We start from the raw sequence: 20,466 nt of genomic DNA on the forward strand, positions 1-20,466 counted from the left end.
GATTTTGGGCAAGTCAGGGGTTGATGGAGTGATTTGAAACATGGGAGGGGTGATTTGGGGGCACGGGGGGTAATTTGGGGCACCAGGACTACGATATGGGGCCCGTCATGGGCAACTGGGGGCACTGGGGATGCAAACTGAGGTCCAGTGGGGCAAGTTAGAGCCTGGTGAGGGCATCTGAGGCTGCTGTGGGGTGATGTGGGGCACTGGGGGGCAATCTGGGGTACCAGGGATGCAATTTGGGGCTCCATGGCTGCAATTCAGGGCCCGTGGGGACATTTTGGGGTACTAGGGATGCAATCTGGGGCCCACTGGGGACAATTTGGAGCCCCACGGCTGCAACTTGGGGCCCATGGGGGCATTTTTGAGTACCAGGGATACAATTTGGGGCTCCACGGCTGCAATTCAGGGCCCATGGGGACATTTTGGGGTACCAGGGATGCAATCTGGGGCCCCGCAGCTGCAATTCAAGGTCCATGGGGACATCTTAGGGTACCAGGGGTGCGATTTGGGGCCCATCATGTGTCATTTGGGGCCACTATGGATGATTTGGGCCCTACAGCTGTGACATCCCCACAGGGGAACAGACCCTGCCCCCCACAGCTCCCCGCAGCCACACACACCCTAAAGTCCCCCGTGCAGCGCTGCTCCTCCACCCTGCAGCCCCCCCAAACTCCACAGAGCACCCCTCCTTTCACCCCACAGAGCCACTGACACATCCCACTGCCAAAAATAACCATTATTACCACTGAAATGCCACCCTGGCGGGTACAGGGGGGGACAGAGCCGGGGTTGGGGGGCACAGGGGAGGGTTTGGGGCGATGGCCACCATCTGGGGCAGTTTTGGGGGCTGACAGTGTCTCTAGGCGCAGTCACTCAGTCCAGCGGTGGCCGCAGTGTGGGGCAGTGCAGACGTAGTAGAGCCTCATGGCGTCCTAGAGGAGGTTGGGAGGAGGGTGTGGTCACAGTGGGGCGGCGGGGGGGACGGTGACAGCTTTGGGGGGGCTTGGGTGAGAGGTGTCACCTCACCTCGGCTCTGGCACTGTGCGACTGGAAGAAGACGGCCTCCTTGTGCCCGCATCTGGGGAAGAGGTGGACGGTGGTGACAAGAGAGTCCCATGGGGGACATCGTTGCTATGGGGGGGAACGTCAGAGCCCCACGGGGACACTGGAACCCCAGGGTGGGGACAAAGGGCCTGAGAGCCCGGGACACACACAGCAGAGCTGGGGAGGGTAGAGGACACCCAAAGGGGGACACTGGGGCAGCAGGGCAGTGTCCCCACACCGGGAGGCGTCCCCAGGGGGTCCCTACACCCCCACGGGTGTCCCCACAGCCCAGCTTACTTCTGGCAGGGGTGGTCCTCGGTGCGGGGCAGCGTGGGGTCCTGGGAGACATCGGCGATGATCTGCGTGAGCTCGCTGCGAGGAGATGCCCCAGGGTGTTAATTAGCCTCCTTAATTACCCCCAGGCTATTAATAACCCTGGCATACCCCTCATTAATTACCCCTATTAATTGCTCCTACATTAAATTGCCCTTGAGTTATTCTCCTTTATTGTCTCCCTTTTTTAATTACCCACTAGTTGCCCCTCAATCACTCCTACTGACTATCCCAATTATGCTTTTCCTAATTATTAATTACCCAGCAACTGTTCTCCATTATTAATTGCCCCCATAAACTGCACTCCACTTATTTTCCTTTGACTCCCCTTATTAATCACTCACTACTTCCCCCTAATTATTCTCATATTAGTTACCTAATTCCTACTTTGCTAATTACCTTGTTACTAATTGCCCCACCAGTTCTTTTTAATTGTTTTTCCCTTATTAATTAGTCTCTACTAACACCCCTCCCTGGGGTGGGAAGCACTGGGACCCAAGTGGCCGGGACTGCTAACGAACTCACTCCACTTCGTGGGTGATCTTGTTGACGTAGATGCAGCTGTTGTCGGCCTCTTGCTGGTAGTCACAGTTGCGGCACTGGGGGAAGAGAGGGGGTTACGGACTGGTCCCACTGCCAAACTGGGAGGGGCAGGGCACAGCCCCATGATGTGCTGGGACTGGTCCCAGTGCCCCAGTGGAGGCTGTGGGGGTGGGCACAGCCCTCTATCATAGTCGGACTGGTCCCAGTATGCCCCAGCACTGGTCCCAGTGCCACATGGGGGCTGAGGGGCACATAGCCCAGTACACTGGGACTGGTCCCAGTGGCAGGGGGGCACAACACAGACAGACGGACTCACGGCATAGAGCAGGATCCGGTTCTCCTTGTCCTCCTTGGGGTACAGCATGTTGTTGCTGGGGGGGGGGGCAGTAGATGGAGGGGGCTGTTACTGCGGGGTCTCGGGGGGGCCCAGCCTGGTCCTGAGGCCACTTCTCCTGGAGAGGGGGGAGCGTGGGCGACCGCGGGGGGGTATTTGGGGGGCCTGGGGAGGGGTTGGGGGCGTATCAAAGAGCCCTGGGGGGGTGAGGGGGGTTCAGGAACCGGGGGATCCAGAGGGTGTCAGGAAAACCCGGGTGGTGGCGGGGGGGCGGGTGTCTGAGGAGCCCGGAGGGCGTCTGGGAGCCTTGAGCAGGGGTCTGGGGGTCACGGGGGTGGTACCGGGGAGCCCTGGGGAGGGGTGAAGTAGCCCCGGGAGGTACTGGGAGGCCGGGGGGTGTCGGGGAGGCCCAGAGGGGATGGCTGGGAGGCCCAGGGAGGGAACGGGGGAGGCCCGCGGGGATGGGGGGTGTCTGGGGCGGCCCAGGGGGTATCGGGGGGGGGGGGTCCCGGCGTCCCCTCACCACTCCTGGCAGAAGCGGATCCCCACGAAGCCCGGCTCGTAGGCCCCGTCCGCCTCCATGGCGGCCGCGCAGGGACAGACGGCAGCGGCGGCGGGCGCGGGCGGCGCATGCGCAGGGCTGGGCCCCGCCCGCGCGCGCGGTGGGGCGGCACCGGCGTGCGTTGCACACGGGAGCCGCGGTCCTTTGCACAGTCGCCCCTCCGTGCATTGCACACCCGCACCCCTTTGTCTTGCACAGCCAAACCCCCGTGCGTTGCACACCCGCACCCCTTTGTATTGCACAGCCAAACCCCCGTGCATTGCACACCCGCATACCCGTGTATTGCACACCCGCGCCCCCGTGTATTGCACACCCGCGCCCCCGTGCATTGCACACCTGCACCCCCTTGTATTGCACAGCTGAACCCCGTGTTGCACACTCGCGCCCCGTGCACTGACCAACCTGCTCATCCTGCTTGACCAACCTGATCTCCTTCTATCACCAGGTGACCTGCCCAGCAGATGAGGGGAAGGCTGTGGATGTTGTCTACCTGGACTTCAGTAAGGTCTTGGACACTGTCTCTGCTCTGCTGGGTAAAAAAGTGACTGGGTGGACGAACCCAGAGAGTTGTGGTGAACTGAGTTAAATCCAGTTGGTGGCTGGTCACAAGTGGTGTTCTCCAGGGCTCAGTATTGGGGCCAGTTCTGTTTAATATCTTTATCAGTGATCTGGATGAGGGGATCGAGTGCACCCTCAGCAGGTTTGAAGATGACACTGATGATCTGCTTGAGGGTAGGAAGGCTCTACAGAGGGATCTGGACAGTCTGGATGGATGGGCTGAGGCCAACTGTATGAAGTTCAACAAGGCCAAGTGCTGGGTCTCACACTTCGGTCACAGCGACCCCATGCAGTGCTACGGGCTTGGGGAAGAGTGGCTGGAAAGCTGCCCAGCGGAAAAAGACCTGAAACAAAAATTCATGGATACTTCTCCTTCAAGTCCGAATCTCCCCGTAGGGGAAACGGAGTTTTCCGAGAGTTCCCTGAAATAGAACTGAATAGCAATGAGGTTACTATTAAGCAGGCATCCTTTATTACAGCACTGGGCAGCATCAGGGATGAGTCCACCCGGACTGCTTCAACAATTGGGCAAACTTTTAGAGATTATGTAGATTAAAGCTATACACATTCATAGAATTTCCAAGGACTAATTTATGTAAATGTGAGATTTCCGAGAACTCATTAATATATGTAAACGTCTGATCCGCACAAGCAGCCGTCTTCTTTCGGTGGTCTTTTGGGGTCCTCTGGTACTCTTTTATAGTCTTCATCCCTTGTCTGAGCTCCCTCTCGGATTCTGCTCTGTGGCACTTTTTACACGGTCAGATAGCTTATCCTCAAGAATGTTCATGGGCAGCTCTATTACCTACTCTTCCTTGATTAACATCCTTTTGATGCAAACCATACTGACAAACTCCACTAATTTATATGAAAAGGGGCTTAAGGTTGTTATCTTCTCAGGGAACAGAAGGAAACATACCTTTATTTACAGCATCCCCTTGTCCTTGGGGCTTTAACACTTTCAGACCTGGGGGTGCTGGTTGACAGCCGGCTGAATATGAGCCAGCAGTATGCCCAGGTGGCCAAGAAGGCCAAGGGCATCCTGGCCTGTGTCACAAATAGTGTGGCCAGCAGGAGCAGGGGGTTGATTGTTCTCCTGTATTCGGCACTGGTGAGGCCGCACCTCAAGTACTGTGTTCAGTTTTGGGCCCCTCACTACAGGAAAGACATTGAGTTGCTGGAACGTGTCCTCACCAAGTTGGTGAGCGGCCTGGAGCACAAGTCTATGAGGAACGGCTGTTAAAGGATTTTCAGTCATGGGTTTCTCTAGGTTTGCTTTATTAACAACTCACAGTTGGGCCACCACTGCAGTGAATGGCCCAACTCTGAGTTGTTAATAAAGTAAGCCTAGAGAAACCCATGACTGAAAATCCTTTAACAGAATTGGCGACCCAGATGGGACTCTAGGACACAAGAGCGAAAGACAGCAACTAGATATTTCCCTGGACAAACCCCTTACCAATGCTCAATTGCCTGCAGAAATAATCAGGTCAGTTCACCTAAGAGACTTGGGCACGGGTAATTCCAGATAAAATTATCCTGGTAAACTCTTGTGTTTAAACTTGCAAAAATTATTAGGAAAGATGGGGTCAGTACCCAGCGTTGAAAGGCGGACGCCCCTTGCTGAGGTTTTAGAAAATTGGAAAAAGATACCCATGGCACAGGCATTGCAAAAAAGAAAATTGATAATATTGTGCCAAGAGGAATGGCCATTCCTGACGAGAAATAGAGGAGTGTAGGGTTCAATTATATGGAACTTAGTTACTGGGCCTGAAAGTAGCTCATGGTTGCAAGAGCATTCCAGACGCCTTTAGAAGGCCTTGAACAGAATAAACAAGAAGACAGAAAAAGAAAGATCCCAATTAGAAAAACACAGGTGCGCATTCCACAATAAAGGGAACTTGGCACAAACAAATGCTCTAGTTAATATAGCCAATTGTGTCCTGTGTTTATGCGCGTGTACAGAGTGAGTATAACTACCTGTATCTTGTGTTTATGCGCGTGTACAGAGTGAGTATAACTAACTGTATCTTACGTTTATACACGTGTACAGTGTCGATATAACCAATCACATTTTATGCTTGTGCGCGTGGACACCAAATGCTTGCGTGCAGCAGCCAATCAAAGCTTCTAAGGAACTTAGAGAATTGTATAAGAATGATCAGCTAGGCTCAATAAACTGGCGACTTTAATCATCATATTGGTGTCCTGTCATCCGGGTCCCGCATGGAATAACCCTACAGCCCTACAGAGGAGGGCCAATGGATGAGGGCCAATGGAGGGCCTCCTAAGGGAACATTTAAAGCCCCAAAGCAAAAATTTTTTAGAATTATTTTGGAAGACTCCGGAAGTCAAGACATTGATTATTGGTATATTTGGTATAATTGGGCACAACAAAGGAGGAAAACTCCCTTGTTGAAAATGAGAAGTTTACTTTCCTCAGCTCCTGAGGCTGAGGAAACTGAGCTTTTCTCTAAGGGTGTTGGCATGTACCCAATGTGTATGGACTACATACCAAACCCGAGAGCAGGACCGGGTGCGCCTGCTGAAGTTCCTGCAGTAACTGCAATAATGAGGCATGAACCTTGGAAACAAGGTGATTTAGTAGCCTGGCAGTCAAAAATGCCTCGGCTGTGTGATGATGCTGAAAAGTGTGCTCAATTGTTATGGGGAATTGTCACTGATTATACCCCTAACTGGAATGGTATGAAGACTCTGATGAAGAATTATTTCAGGCAGAGGTAAGAGAAAAGATTTTTCAAACGGATAGAGAAATTGCTCAGAAAGGTCAGGGGTTAAACCCATGGCCTGAACAAGATCCAGAATGGAATCTTGCAACCACAGAAGGAAGTAGGGCTTACTGAGCTGCCATTCAACAATTAATAGAAGCAGTTCGCCAAGCTGGTGAGAGAGTAACCAATTGGACAAAGGTTTTAGAAGGTAGGCAGAGACCTGATGAACATCTGAGTGATTACTGGGGACGATTGAAGGTAACCTTATTAAAATATGGGGACATGACCCGTGACAATTTCCAGGACCCTTTAGCTATCAGTGTTTTTGTAGATCAATCTGCTCCAGACATAAGTAAATATTTTAAGAAACATATGCCAGGCTGGCAGGGTGAGACATTAGCTAAAATTCTAAGTATTGCTGCCTTTGTTTTTGATAGAAGAGCTAAAGAAAGAAAAAAACAGGAAGAAGAGAAATTAAAAATTAAAAGAAAGTGAGAGCAAAAAGAGAAGGAGAGAGAAATTGGACTGTTAGCTGCAGCAATTAGTCAGAATTTTAACCCACGAATGAGAGGTTGGGGATTTTCTCAGGGGATATTTAGGGGAAGAGGGGGCAAAATAGAGTTCCCCCTGTTTCCCAACATGCTAACTCTTCAGAGTGTTTTTATTGTGTATATTTAGGACATATGCAAACAGAGTGCCCACTGAGACCTGTTGCAACCTGAGGAGGACTTCCACATGCCCGACCCCCATGACCTCATTCGCAGTAAAGAATGGTACTCCTCTGGAAACTGAAAGAGCAATGGAACCTGTCGGAATCAAGGTAGACGAGCGCGGTCAGATTTCTGCAAAGGTAAACTGTATTCTTGTTACTTTCCTAGTAAATACGGGAGCGACATTGTCTTTGTTAAATTTTGAAGTCCACCAGATGTCAAATGAAACTGTGATAATACGGGGGGTGGTAGTGTTGCAAATATTTTGATAAAGAAATTAAAATCTAATTATATAAAAGAGTTTGGTTTGATTAAGAGGTAGAAAATTGTGAAGCATAGGTGTGGGAGTGTTAAGTTTGAAATGTAGTTATAGGAACTTAGGAACCTTAGAAAATGTACGATGTGTAAGCATAAGTATTCAAGTATCGTCTAAAATCAGTTAACCACAGCAACTCTGACAAAGATTTGTTGATTTGTAGTGTTTTGTTTTAGGAAACTAAGGAAACCATTATGGACACCAGTTTGCTGCTTGGAAACCCCTTACCCTTCCCACCTTGATCTAATTATTGAGGATTCCAATCAGTAGAGTTAAGTGACATTAACCAATGACTGTTTTAACATAAGAATGTTAATAAGATGGTGTGACTGAAGGACCAATTATTAGAAAGGTTACATTTAAGAATAGACACGGCATGCATTTTTATGTAAACTAATATAGATGATGGTGAGAATCGTACTGCACAGAATCACCTAAGAGAGGTCAAGAAGTGGACAAGTGAGGAAGATTATGGAAGACCACCAGAGGGTTTCTGAAGACCACCAGAGACCTTCACTGTGCCCGCGTGAAGAGACATTTACATATGCTAATGATTTATTGGAAAGTTAATGATTATGTATAACATTTTTCAGAAATTTAGTGAATATGTATAACAGGTGTGTATTTAACCTGCACAGTTAGACTAGACAGGAGCACACGATAGGTGGAGCGATCCCCCGTGTGCCCAGCACTGCAATAAAGGAGTGCCTGCTTCTTAACTTCTCATTGCTGTTAAGGAGTTTTATTCCAGATTTTGGCAACAGTTGGGGAAGAGATAAAATATTTGTCTACTCCTCTGCCAGTAGTTTTGAATGGAAAATTAGTCTGGGGAAGATTTATAATTTCTCCAGACTCTTCCATTTCCCTTCTGGGATGAGACCTCTTGCAGGAATTTGGCATGTTTATCTCTTTGGCACCTACAGGGATCCAATTAATTGTAATGGGTTCTGAAGTAATCCAGCTTAAAGAACAAAACCATAGTGATTTAAAAATACCACCCAAATTAGCTGGAGATCCCAGAAAACTTTGGCGTACATCAGGAGATCAAGTAGGATTATTAAAATCTACTGAACCAGTTGTGATAAAAACAAAAGGAGGGACTCCTCCTTCAATTTGGCAATATCCAATTATAAATGAAGCCATTCCTAGCATTGGAAAACAAATTGTGCATTTTTTTAGAAAAGGGGATTTTGAAAGAATGCCGTAGTCCCTATAATAACCCAATTTTGCCAGTGAGTAAATATAGGATAGATAAGGATGGAGATCCTGAATATAGAGTTGTTCAAGATTTACAAGTCGTGAATGAGGATGTAATTGCTCCACACCCTGTGGTGCCGGATCCTAGTCTGATTTTAACTCAGATTCCAGTCTGGGCACAGTATTTCACAGTGCTTGACCTTACCAGAGCTTTCTTTAGTATTCCAATTGTTGAAGAAAGCCAATCGATTTTTGCCTTGGCTTGGCAAGGGAAACAACTTACTTGAACCAGGCTACCACAAGGTTTTACCAGCTCACCAATGATTTTTTCTCAGATTTTGAAGAATGATTTAGTTTTTCCAAATAAATCGATCTTGGTGCAATATGTTGATGATTTGTTATTGGCAAGTAAAACTAAGAATGATCGTATTCGAGATACTGAATATCTGTGTATCCAGCTTGTTAAAAAGAGACACTGTGCATCTCCATCTAAATTGCAGTTTTGCAAACGGCAAGTAAAATATTTGGGATTTATATTAAAGCACAGAAGGTGAGAAGTAGACCCTGAAAGAGTTCAAGCAATTCAAGAAATACCTAGACCAGTGATGAAAAAAACAGTTGAGAGGATTTTTAGGACAGGTAGGATTTTGCCATCCTTGGAGCCTAGGATTCGGTGAAATAGCTAAACCTCTGTATGAAGCAACTTGAAATAAGGAAATGGAACCAATTGCTTGGGGCACTGAGAAGGAGAAAGCCTTTCATACTTAAAGGCTGCACTCTTACATGCCCCAGCATTAGGGCTTCCTGACTATTCAAAACCTTTTAAATTATATTGTGATGAAGCAAAAGGGGTTGCAAAGAGAGTGTTAGTACAAACTTTAGGACCGCATGAGACACCTGTTGCTTATTTTTCTTCTACATTGGACCCAGTGACTAACGGAACTCCTTTTTGTATCAGAGCAATAGCAGCTGCTGCTGAAATGGTTGGGAAAGCCAAAACAATTGTTTTAGGTCATCCACTAACTGTTCGTGTACCCCATGAGGTAGAAATTTTGTTAACGCAATATGCGAAGAAAGCTTTGTCTCCACAACGAGCACATAGATATGAAATAATTCTTTTATTGGCTGATAATTTGAAACTGGAAAGGTGCAACACTTTAAACCCTGCAACTTTAATACCTTTACCCTCTGATGGAGAAAAAGATAACTACAATTGTGTTTATCTCATAAGTGAAACCAGCAAGCCGCGAGATGACCTGAGAGATCTACCTTTAGATAACCCTGATTTGAACCTCTTCATGAATGGCTCATCTTACTACAAAGAAGGTCGAAGATGTACCGGTTTCGCAGTCACCACAGAAACACAGGTACTGTTAGCTGGATCTTTGCCTGCACCTTTGGGTGCACAAGGAACAGAAATAATTGCTCTCACTGAAGCTGCTAAATATGCAATTGGAGTAAGAGCTAACATTTATGCAGACTCTAAATATGCCTTTAGTGTATGTCATGCTATGGGGACTTTATGGAAGGAAAGGGGTTTTCTGACTTCAGAGGGAAAAACTGTTGCCCACGGACAACAGATCAAAGACCTCTTAGAAGTGATCCAATTGCCCTCTGAAATACCTGTGATCTATATAAAGGCACACACTCAGAGACAAGACATGATCGCAAAGGGAAATTCTCTAGCCAACCAAGTCACTAGAGTAGCAGCACGACAGGTTGTGTCCATTATGTCTCCGTTACAATATGAAATAACGTTGGAGCTCCCCAATGTGAATAAGCTGTATGAAGACCTCCCTGAAGAAGAAGAACAACAATGGACTTGGCTGGGAGCCCACTGGCGAGAAGGGCGGTGGATTCTGAACAACAAACCTCTCCTTCCAAAAAAGTAATTATTACCAATAACATGGTGGCACCATGAGAGGACCCATGGGGGACTGGAGAGCCTAGCGCTCCAAATCAAGAGACTCTGGGCAGCCCCGGGAATTTATGCAGCAGCAAAAAGAATTTGTGAAGGATGTAAGCTTTGCAGACAATATGCTTTGGTGGGAATTAAACCTCCTGGTGGGAAAAGACCTCCAGGCACCTTTCCTTTTCAAAAACTCCAAATTGATTATGCAGACATGCCAAAAACAATGGGGTACTCTTACATGTTAGTGATCGTTGATCAGCTATCAGGATGGGTGGAAGCTTTCCCGACTAGTAAAAATGATTCTAAGGCAGTAGTAAAAGCCTTCTTGAAAGAAATCATTCCAAGGTATGGGGTTCCTGAAGTAATTCACTCAGATCAAGGGAGTCATTTCACAGCTGCTATCCTGATTCAGATTTATAATTCTTTGGGGGTTTTTAATAAATTTCATACTCCACATCACCTCAAATCATCCCTTCAGGTAGAACGAATGAATAGGACATTAAAGGAGAAATTAGTAAAAGTTTGTAAACAGACTGCTTTGAAATGGCCTGAGGCTCTAAATTTAGTTTTGTGGGATATTAGGAATACTCCAAGGCAACCAACTGGAGTTTCTCCGGCTGAGATCCTTTTTGGGAGAATATTTGCTGTTCCAGGTACATATGTGCCAGCAAAGACTAGCCTCTTGGATGGAGATGAATGGGTAACACAATACCTCTTATATCAACAAAACTCTTTTTTTTCCAAATGTGTAACCATGCCTATTGGTATCAGGGAATAAGCCCTGAAATCCAAGTTCATGATATACAGCCAGGGGACAAAGTTTATATAAAGAATTTCAAAAGAAAAAACAGATTTGAACCAAAATGGGAAGGACCTTAAACTGTCCTACTAACTTCTTTTTATGCCATCAAGGTATCTGGGAAAGAAACTTGGATCCGTCATTTGCATGCCCGCAAAGAATCTGAAGCGTAATGGACAATTTATAAAGTATTACTCCTTTTTGTACTTTTCTGTATTTTACCCTGGAGTGGCACCTTGTGGACAAAATTTGCATTGCGATATCGAGATGCCTGTACCAATAGAACTGTTATTACATATAGTGATTGCTGTTTCAACTTTCAGGCCAAATTACAGGCCTACAGGCAAAGCCTGGACAGGTCATTTTTTTGGCTAGTTATCCGAAAATCAGATAGAGAAACCCTATTTATCCACTTCTTAATTCTCTCAAATTCTGTGCCAATGTTATAAGTAGACTTGACGTTTCGTGGTACACTTGGTCCAACGGGCATGGTTTTTCTAAACAGTGGTGAGGATATGACATTCCAGGAACTTATCCTGTATATCATATTCACCTTCAAGAACCAACATGGGGAATTGGGACATGGTGCTTTGACCATCAAATGTGGGGAATTTATGGTAAGGGACACTGGTGCTGTCTTGATTCTATCTATCAAGCAATTGTTTTACTTTCAAATTTAGGATTGTAATAATCAAATGGGGACCTAATCTTGAGTGGAATTTTTGGCACTGTCACATGGATTATCCTCATTCATATCATAACATGCCAGCTCTGAATGTGTTAAAACAATTGGTATGGAAACCTGGGGATGTTCACCAAGTAGAAAATGCCTGGGCCAACAATATGCATGTGTCATTGATGAAATCTTTTACTGCTAATCTAGATTTAAGTGAATGTTGGATTTCTGTTGCTCTACCAAAGACAGTGAATCAAGGATTTCAGTTAGTAGGAGTACCGATTCCTAAAAGTGTAAATTGGAAAAAATACTGGTTTAATACTACTTTTTCCAAATCGTATGAAGAACAAATTTGAGAAATTAGACTATCAAACTCAGGAGACTATTCACAAGTCCACTGTGTACAAAGATGTTATCCCCCAAGTGTTGATAATCAACATTTATGCAAAAATCATTAATTTGTAGGAAATTGGACTCAATGCCAAAACACGACTTCTCTCAACTCGGGATTGCGTTTAAGTTGGCGAGCACCTGAGGACCTGCGTTTAAGTTGGCGAGCACCTATTTTTTGGTTATGTGGGAGCAAAGCTTATAAAACTTTGCCTCCAGATTGGGGAGGTATTTGTACCCTAGGAGTAATGTCTACAGATTTGGAAATTCACCCAAATGCTGTCTCAAGTGCAACATGGCATAGAACCTTTTTAAGTCAAACCTGAAGAACTCTAAATCCCTTGATTGAAAGACCAACAGGATTCCATTCATTTGTTAGGTGGTTAATTCTGGCTTTAGGAGTAAGTGAATTGGAAAAAACAGTCTTAAATGTCTCTGAAGAAATTGAAAAATTAGCAAATTCAACTGCTCACGGACTTTTCACTCTCCAGAAAGACGTAACTGAACTTTCAGAAATGACTGTCCAAAACCAAATGGCTTTAGACATGATTCTGGTTTCACAAGGTGGAGTTTGCTCTGTCCTAAATACTGGTTGCTGTATGTATACTGACCAACCAGGAGAATTAATAACAGATGTCCAGAAAATTTGGGAGGTTAGTGCCACAATGCAACAAATTCAAAGAGATAACACATCCTGGGGATTTTCTGACATATTCTCTTGGTTAACGTCTTGGTTTCTAAATTTGACTACTTGGGTGAAAAAACTAATTGTAATAGTCTTTGTTGTTATAATCATGGTAGTATGTGTGATTGTTTTGTTTCAATGCTGTATAAGTTGTAGCTCTAGGATAGTACAGAAGATAGAAAGACAAATGTGGAGTTGTCAATAGGATCGCAGGAGTGCAATGAAAAACAAAGGGCGGGAATTGTGAAAGGAACTAGGCCTTAAGCCTCATTGTTTCTAAGACTATTCATATCAAACATATAACTAATGATTAGAGATTGCTCTAGATGTGATTAATAGAATGCAGGTGCTTATAAAACAATATATATAAGCTGCTTATTTGTCCTATGTGTCTCCCCCTCCATGGCTGGCTTGAAACCCAGTCAAGCTGAATCGACAGAAGGATTGTACATCTTAGACCTAAGACATGGGAGTAAGTGATTAACTTTAGAACAAGATAAATTAATAGAATAGCCTGAGTGATTTTCAGAAATTCAAAGGTGATCTTTGATGTTTAAGAAGATAAGTGATCGTGGTGACCCAAGACCTTCTGCCTATGACCACTAACTTCAGAAGAACCGGGACACAAGAATTTATGAGATAAGTTGATGAATGATAACGACATGTGAACAGAGATCAGCTGGAAAATTACAAAGATTTTGGACTGGGATAGTGGGTGGTAAAAGGTATATAAGACTGAGAAATTTTTGGAAGTTTGCCATTCACTGCGGTGGTGGCCCAACTCTGAGTTGTCAATAAAGCAAACCTAGAGAAACCCATGACTAAAAATCCTTTAGCGGCAGCTGAGGAAGCTGGGGCTGTTCAGCCTGGAGAAGAGGAGGCTGAAGGGAGACCTTATTGCTCTCTACAACTACCTGAAGGGGGTTGTAGCGAGGTGGCTGCTGGTCTGCTCTGTCGGGTGGCTGGAGATACAACGAGAGGAAATGGCCTCAAGTTGCGGCAAGGGAGGCTTAGGTTGGGTATTAGGAAAAGTTTATTCACCAAAAGGGTTGTCGAGCACTGGAACAGGCTGCCCAGGGAAGTGGTGGAGTCACCATCCCTGGAGGTGTTCAAAAACCACGTAGACTGGGTACTCCAGAACATGGTTTAGTGGGCATGGTGGTGTTGGGTTGACAGTTGGACTCGATGATCTTAAAGGTCTTTTCCAACCTAAACGACTCCATGATTCTATTGCACACCTGCGCCCCGTTCCTTGCACACCTGCACCCCTGTCCTTTGCTCCATTGCGCCGCCATGCATTGCACACCCGCACCCCGTGCATTGCTCCATCGCACCCCCTGCCTTGCACACTTGCACACTCGCACACCCGCACCCCGCGCGCGGCTCTGCCGCCCCGCCCCGTGACTCGCCCGCGCCGCGCCCCGCCCCGCCCCCCTCTCTCCGCCCTCTCCCTCCTGCCACCACGACGCGTCTGCTACTGGCGGGACGGCGGCGGGCGGGCGAGGCAGCTCCCGCCCCATTGGCTAGCCGTCAGCGCGCGGGGCGGTCCTTCGGCTCCCATTGGTCGGGTGGCGGGGGCGGGGCGAGCGTACGGGGCGGGCCGAAGGTTCCAGAAGCGGCGGCGGCGGCGGCGGGGCCGCACCATGAAGGCGGCGGCGGAGGCCGGGGCCGGGCCGGGGCTGTTGCTCGGGACCGGCTCCGTGTCGCTGGTGGTGAGCAGCAGCCTGAATGCCTTCCGCACCCACAAGCGCTACAGCACCGGCCTCACCGTCGCCGAGTTCAAGGTACCGGTACCGGGGCCCTCCCCGCCGGGCGGGACCTTCCTCCCCCTCCCCCATCCACCCCAATCACGGACCAGGCCCCGCCGGGACCCTCCTTCTCCTACTCCTCCTCCTCCTCCCTCTTATGGGAGCTGGGCCCGGTCCCTCCCTCTGACAGGGAACCACGCCCCACCGGGATCTCCTCTTCCTCACCGGGACTGGGGGACCTCCCCTCCCCGTGACTGGGGACATCCCCGTTCCCCCTTCGCCGGGCCAGCCCCCCCCTTCCTCCTTGGGGCTAAGGACTCCCTCCTCCTCCTCATGGGGATCCGCCACCCCACCGCCCCGGGACCCCCTGTCCTCCTCCTCACCGGGACACCCCCCCACCCTCAGGGCGCACCTCCCCCGCCCCGGGACACCCCCCACCCCCCACACCGGGACCGGGGACATCCCCGTTTCCCCTTCACCAGGCCACACCCTCCCTTCCTCCCTGGGGCTAGGGACCCCCTCCTTCTCATGGGGATCCGCCCCACCGCCCCCCTTCCTCACCGGGACACCCCCCTCCTTCTTCTCCTCCTCCTCACTGGGACACTCCCCCTCTCCTCACCCTTCTCATTGGGACCCTCTGTCCTTCTCACCAGGACCCCCCCCTCGTCCTCACCGGGAACCCCCCCTCCCTCCCCCTCACCGGGGCCAACCCCCCCTGCCGTGCCCGACCCAGGGTGGGGGAGGCCAGGACCAGGCTGGGGACTCCCCTTGCCCACTCCCCACCCAAGATCAGGACCAGGATCCCACCACCAACCCCCCCCCCCCTCCTTCCCCTCCCAGTGCAAACTGGAGCTGGTGGTGGGCAGCCCGGCCTCCTGCATGGACTTGGAGCTGTACGGTGCCGAGGAGCAGCTGCTGGGACGTCTGGATTGCGACGAGGCCCTGCTGGGCTCCTACCCCGTGGCCAACGGCTGCCGTGTGCACGTGGGTCCTGCCTCCCCCCCCCCCTTTTTTTTCCCTAGTTCTCACTCCAAAATTACACCCTGCAACCACCCTGTTGCACCCTGTTTCCCTACTTCTCACCCCAAAGTCCCACTGGTGCTGGTGCACCCCCTTTTTCTACCACCCCTTAGCCAGGCCCTGTATCCTTGCTGGCGCTAGTATACCCTAGTGTTTTTTCCCCCTTTTCCCCCCCAAAATGGCTTCCCCCCCCATTGTGGGAGACCCCGTGATAACTCCCAGGGGTGGGGGTGCCCCCCTGCCCCTTGCAGTAATGGGGTGCTGCAGGTGATTGACCGGAGTGGGGCGCGCATCGGGGAGTACGAGGACGTCTCACGGGTGGAGAAGTACGAGATGGCCGAGAGCGACTACGAAAAGCGGCCAGGTGACACCAGTGTCCCCCCGTGGGCCACCTCCCCCCCTCCCCAGGGACATCCTTGGCCCCGAGGGGACATCCGCATTCCATGTCCCCGGTGGTGGCACTCATTCCATGCCCGCTGTGTCACTGTGTCTCCATCCCATCTCCCCTCGTGACACTCACCCCATCCCCACTGTGTCACCATTCCCCCAGTTGAGGTGACAATCCCCTGTCCCCCCCACGGTGACACTCTCCCTGTCCCCACCGGGCTACCGTCCACCCAGTTGAGGTGACAATCCCCCGTGGTGACACTGCCACCACCCCTGCTGTGTCACCCCCCCCCACAAGAAGTCGCCCGTCCTGTCACCAACCTCTGTCAGTCACCTCCACCACGCAGTGGGGCGGGAGGGGGGATTGCTGTTTGCCGTCCCCAACCCCCTGCTGTACCGATGTCCTGCATGTCCCTGCAGAGTCCCTTCGGTCCTTCCTCCGCCAGCGGCGTTGGGGACGTTACGACACCGAGGGGACACAGCGCCGGGCGGATGAGCAGCAGCAACGCTGGGCCCAGGAAGCGGCGCTGGCGGCCGCCCTCCCCCTTGGTGCCCGTTGCCAAGTCCGGCTACCGGGACAACCCTCCAAACTTGCCACCATCATGTATGTGGGTATGTGTCCCCAGACTGTCCTCAAATGTCCCCCGTGTTGTCCCCAAACACCCCCCCACCCCAAGACTGACCCCCACTCCTCCGCACAGGCCAAACCGACTTCAAGCCAGGCTACTGGGTGGGCGTCCGCTACGACGAGCCACTGGGCAAGCACGACGGCAGGTAAGGTCCCCAAAATGTCCCCGAGGTATTCCCTTTTTGTAGGAGGGGGTCCTCCAAAATTCAGGTGTTGTTTCCCCCCCACCTCCTCCCTGCAGTGTGGGCGGCCGCCGTTATTTCGAGTGCCAGCCCAAATACGGCGCCTTCGTCAAACCCCAGAGTGTCACCCCCGGGGACTTCCCCGAGGAGGACAACGGCCTCGAGGACGAGCTGTGAGAGGACACTGACAGAGGGACACACTGGGGGGGACGGGACATACTGGGGGACACACACATGATTCTGGGGTCATGATGGGGGGGGGGGGCGCTGGGGGAAAACACAGCCTCAAGTCGCTGTTTTTTTCCCTTGGTTTGGGGTGCCCCCCCCGCAGCGCATTCCAGTGCTGGTTTGACCCCCCAAAATTCCGGCCCCCCCCCCCCCCGCGCCGGCTTCCCCCCCCCGCCCCCTCCCCCGCCTCTGGCGGGGGGCGGGGGTCCCCGCGCAGGCCACGCCCCCTCCCCGCTAGAAGGTGGTGGGGAGAGGGCGTGGCGTGCGGTGTGCTGCAGCCAACGGGCGGGCGAGTTGGGGAGGAGGAGGCGGTGCCGGAAGGAGTGGCCAATGGGCGGGTAAGTGGGGCCGCGGGGGCGACCCTACAATAACACCCCCCCCCCCCCCAGCCCCTGTACCGACCCCCCCCCCGGTAATGAGCCGCCATTTTCTCTCTCCCAGAGCCGCTGCCAGCGCTCCCCCGCCCCTCCCCCCTTCCCGCGGGGCACCGGCGGGGCGGCGTCGCCTCATAAAGTGGCGTTTTAAGGTGGAAAACGGTGTTTTGGCCATTTTTGTGCGAGTGGGGTGGTGGTGGGGGAGGGTTTTAGGGTGAATTTGGGGGGTTTCAGAGTGGGGCGTGAGAGAAGGGGCCCGGCTCTTCGTGACATGCCCCGCGCTTAGCCAATAGGAACGTTTCTTCCGGTCGGGAGGGGGCGGGGCGCAGCGCGCCGGTTTATCGCCGCGTATCATTGTCCGCGCGGGGCGGGGCGGCGCGGACGAACGCGCGTCTCCGCCAATAGGCGCGGTAACCCGCGGTGAGCGGCGGCAACGGCGACCAACGGGCGTGAGGCAGCGGCGCCGGGAAGGAAGGCCTGGGTGGAAGGAGGCGGGGGGGGAAGGGAGGGCGGGGGACGTGGCGGGGCCGCCATGGGCTGGTGGGGCGGTGCGGGGCGGGCGGCGGCGGCCTTGGCGCTGCGGAGGCTGCGGGGGGCGGCAGGGCGGCCTCGGTACAGCCTGGGCCGGGCCCCGCCGCCGCCCCCCCCCGCCGCCTCCGACCTGGAACGGGCGGACGCCTGGCTGCTGCGGAAGGCGCTGGAGGGAGGTAAAGGGCGGGGCGGGGGCCGGCGGGAATGCGGCTGGGGGCGGAGCCGAGGCGAGAGGGGGCTGGGGGCGGAGCTTGAGGGGTGACGGGAGCTCGGGCGGGGCTTGAGGGGGCGAGGGAGCTGGGGGCGGGGCTTGAGGGAGGGGCGAGGGGGATCCCCCACAGGGGGGCGGGGGGGATCCCCTTGCCCCCCCCCCCCCCCCCCCATTGACACCCTTCTCCCCCCCTCCCCCAGGTCTCCTCTCCTGGTTCCGTAACGGGCTCCTGGCCACCGGCGTCGGCGTCATCTCCTATGTCCAGAGCGACACTGGCCGTGATGCTGCCTACGGTGGGGATGGGATGGGGGGGGCACCCACCTGGGCACACCCCTACCCACCCATCAGACACACCCACCCCCAGGGACAAGCCCCCCTCCTGGAGACACCCACCTCCCCTTGGGGACACCCACCCTGGGGACACTCCCCCCCCCCCCCCCCCCCCCAGGACACCCGCCTCCCCCTGGGGACACCCACCCTGCCCAGGGCACCCACCCAGGGGCCACAGCCACCCCCAGGACACACACCCACCCAGGGGACACCCATTTCCTCTTGGGGACACCTACCCTGATGACACCCCCAGACAGACCGCCCTCTCCCCTCCGGGCCCCCCACCCAGCCCCATCACCCTCCCCACACCCCAAAACCAACCAAAATCCCCCAAATCCCGGTCACCCCTCTGCCCCCACCCCCCTGTGGGTGCCCATTTTGGTGCTATTTCCTCCATTTCACAGTCCATGTCCCTCCATTTTGCCAAATTTTGCTGCATTTTACCTATTTGTCATCATAATAAGCACCCCCCCCCCCACTCTGGGAGGGGAAGGAAGCGCTTAAATATTCTAACCCAGCTCTTTTTTGAGTTTATTTGTTCTTTTCTTTTTTTTAGGGTTTTTCATCTTGGGGGGCCTGTGCGTTTCCTATGGGGCGGGCTCCTACCTGGTGAACCTGGTGCTGCTGCGGCGGCCCATGATGCTGCCAGCGCCCACTGCTGCCGCCAACGCTGCCGCTGCTGCGCTGCTGGCCCTGCTGTGGCTCTGTGCCCTCTCCCTCTACGTCGGGCGTTTGGAGGTGGAGATCGTCCCCGAGGAGCCCCCTGAAAAGTGACCCCGGGGTGGGGGGTGGGTGGGGAGAGAGACGATAGCAGGGATCCCCTCACTGATGGGGTGGGAAAGTAACTCCTGGGGGATTGGAAACTGCATTGAGGGGGGTGAAAACCAATGGGGGGGGGAGTAACTCTACACTGGGGGGATTAAGCACCCCCCCCCGGAAGATTAAACCCACCCCAATAGGGATTAGCCCCACCCCCCCCGAAGATTAATGCCCCACCAGTGGGGATTAAACCCCTGCCCAGAAAATTACCCCCCTCCCAGTGGGGATTAAACCCCACTTTAGGAGGATTAACCCCCCCCAGTGGGGATTAATCTCCCCCCAAGAGGATTAAAACCACCCTGGGAGGATTAAGCCTCTCCCCCCAGGAGGATTAAATGATAAAATTCCCCCGCCCCCCCCCGCGGATTAACACCCCATCCAGGAGGATTAAAAGCCACCCCTGGGGGATTACCCCCCCCCCCAGAAGGCTTAAAACTGCACCTGGGAAGATTACACCACCACCACCCCCCCCCCAGGGGGGATCAAAAACACCCGGAGGGTTGGATTAAAATCCAATTAAAGCGCCCCCCAGGGTTGGGATTGCCCATGCCCCTCCCAGATGCTGTTTTTGTGCAAAAACCCCCAGTTTTGGCTGCTTTATATTTATTCACTCACCCTCAGCGTGGGGGGGTGGGAGGATCCACACCCTCCTGGGGCGTTTGCTGCACCCACCACGTTTGCACGCTCATTCCTGCTGCAAAAAATGGGTTTTTTGAGCAAAACTCGCCTCTGCGTGGCTCTGCTCTGGGGGTTTTACTAAAAAATTAGTGTTCATTGGGGCGCCGTGCCGGAAACGGGCGTTTTTAGCCTCAGTTTTTGCAGCCCCCGCAGTTGGTGCAGGGCAATGGAGCGGAGATGGACTGGGAAATAAAAATGTGGAAAAAGACCCAATTTGTCACAAATTCATTTGCACGCAGAGGGAAAAACCCCAGTTTGCAGCTGATTTGCCCAAATTCCTGCTGATTAACCTGAAAATTGCCTCCCCACTTTGCAAATCCCAGTTTGCAACTGGTTCCCAGTTTGCAGTGCCCGGTTCCCAGTTTGCTGCGGCTCATTCCCAGTTCACCACTGGTTCCCAGTTTGCTGCCCATTCCCACTTTGCTGCTGCTCATGCCGATTTAACCTCTGGTTCCCAGTTTGCAGTGCCCAGTTCCCAGTTTGCTGCTCCTCCCATTTGCTGCTGCTCATTCTGTTCACCACTGGTTCTTTGTTTG

At 52.1% G+C, this 20,466-nt stretch overlaps 3 protein-coding genes and 1 long non-coding RNA gene across 8 annotated transcripts; 3 read left to right on the top strand and 1 right to left on the bottom strand.

The window, feature by feature from the left end:
* Positions 1 to 724: 724 nt before the first annotated feature.
* Positions 725 to 2,920, bottom strand: POLR2I (RNA polymerase II subunit I). Of its 3 annotated transcripts, none has more exons than XM_069777706.1 (6): positions 2,781 to 2,918; positions 2,240 to 2,294; positions 1,906 to 1,979; positions 1,345 to 1,419; positions 1,030 to 1,081; positions 725 to 935 (listed from the first exon to the last, which is right to left on the bottom strand). In XM_069777706.1, the coding sequence occupies exons 1-6, from the start codon at positions 2,837 to 2,839 to the stop codon at positions 873 to 875; spliced, it is 378 nt and encodes a 125-aa protein (XP_069633807.1). In that variant the 5' UTR covers positions 2,840 to 2,918; the 3' UTR covers positions 725 to 872. The 3 variants fall into 3 exon arrangements, with proteins under 3 accessions (XP_069633807.1, XP_069633808.1, XP_069633809.1); XM_069777707.1 differs by having other exon boundaries at positions 2,240 to 2,375; positions 2,781 to 2,893; XM_069777708.1 differs by lacking the exon at positions 1,345 to 1,419 and having other exon boundaries at positions 2,781 to 2,920.
* A 3,431-nt stretch (positions 2,921 to 6,351) lies between these two features.
* On the top strand, positions 6,352 to 7,854 carry LOC138683987 (uncharacterized). The gene is made up of 2 exons (XR_011323474.1): positions 6,352 to 6,959; positions 7,312 to 7,854. It is a non-coding gene; the product is annotated as an uncharacterized lncRNA (long non-coding RNA).
* A 6,526-nt stretch (positions 7,855 to 14,380) lies between these two features.
* TBCB (tubulin folding cofactor B) lies at positions 14,381 to 17,477 on the top strand. Of its 3 annotated transcripts, XR_011323080.1 has the most exons (7): positions 14,381 to 14,578; positions 15,383 to 15,526; positions 15,830 to 15,926; positions 16,370 to 16,553; positions 16,651 to 16,723; positions 16,819 to 17,325; positions 17,429 to 17,477. XR_011323080.1 is itself a non-coding variant. In XM_069775678.1 (6 exons), the coding sequence occupies exons 1-6, from the start codon at positions 14,438 to 14,440 to the stop codon at positions 16,945 to 16,947; spliced, it is 768 nt and encodes a 255-aa protein (XP_069631779.1). In that variant the 5' UTR covers positions 14,381 to 14,437; the 3' UTR covers positions 16,948 to 17,477. The 3 variants fall into 3 exon arrangements, 2 of the variants coding, with proteins under 2 accessions (XP_069631779.1, XP_069631780.1); XM_069775678.1 differs by having other exon boundaries at positions 16,819 to 17,477; XM_069775679.1 differs by having other exon boundaries at positions 14,383 to 14,578; positions 16,370 to 16,561; positions 16,819 to 17,477.
* A 382-nt stretch (positions 17,478 to 17,859) lies between these two features.
* TMEM160 (transmembrane protein 160) lies at positions 17,860 to 20,138 on the top strand. Its single transcript, XM_069775680.1, has 3 exons — positions 17,860 to 18,068; positions 18,304 to 18,396; positions 18,990 to 20,138. Exons 1-3 carry the CDS (start codon positions 17,894 to 17,896, stop codon positions 19,205 to 19,207), a joined length of 486 nt encoding a protein of 161 aa, XP_069631781.1. The 5' UTR covers positions 17,860 to 17,893; the 3' UTR covers positions 19,208 to 20,138.
* Positions 20,139 to 20,466: the final 328 nt, after the last annotated feature.

Source organism: Haliaeetus albicilla, chromosome Z (genome assembly GCF_947461875.1).
Source record: "Haliaeetus albicilla chromosome Z, bHalAlb1.1, whole genome shotgun sequence".
Taxonomy (NCBI): Eukaryota; Metazoa; Chordata; class Aves; order Accipitriformes; family Accipitridae; genus Haliaeetus; species Haliaeetus albicilla.

Bases quoted from the DNA above. Each gene is read 5' to 3' on its own strand.
- TBCB (XM_069775678.1), top strand. From the start codon at position 14,438: ATGAAGGCGGCGGCGGAGGCCGGGGCCGGGCCGGGGCTGTTGCTCGGG. The intron at 15,927-16,369 runs GTGACACCAGTG...ATGTCCCTGCAG, and splicing joins CGACTACGAAAAGCGGCCAG to AGTCCCTTCGGTCCTTCCTC. The intron at 16,554-16,650 runs GTATGTGGGTAT...TCCTCCGCACAG, and splicing joins TCCAAACTTGCCACCATCAT to GCCAAACCGACTTCAAGCCA.
- TMEM160 (XM_069775680.1), top strand. From the start codon at position 17,894: ATGGGCTGGTGGGGCGGTGCGGGGCGGGCGGCGGCGGCCTTGGCGCTG. The intron at 18,069-18,303 runs GTAAAGGGCGGG...CCCCTCCCCCAG, and splicing joins GCGGAAGGCGCTGGAGGGAG to GTCTCCTCTCCTGGTTCCGT. The intron at 18,397-18,989 runs GTGGGGATGGGA...TCTTTTTTTTAG, and splicing joins TGGCCGTGATGCTGCCTACG to GGTTTTTCATCTTGGGGGGC.
- POLR2I (XM_069777706.1), bottom strand. From the start codon at position 2,839: ATGGAGGCGGACGGGGCCTACGAGCCGGGCTTCGTGGGGATCCGCTTC. The intron at 1,980-2,239 runs GTGAGTCCGTCT...CTCTTCCCCCAG, and splicing joins ACCGGATCCTGCTCTATGCC to TGCCGCAACTGTGACTACCA. The intron at 936-1,029 runs GTGAGGTGACAC...AACCTCCTCTAG, and splicing joins CGCACAGTGCCAGAGCCGAG to GACGCCATGAGGCTCTACTA.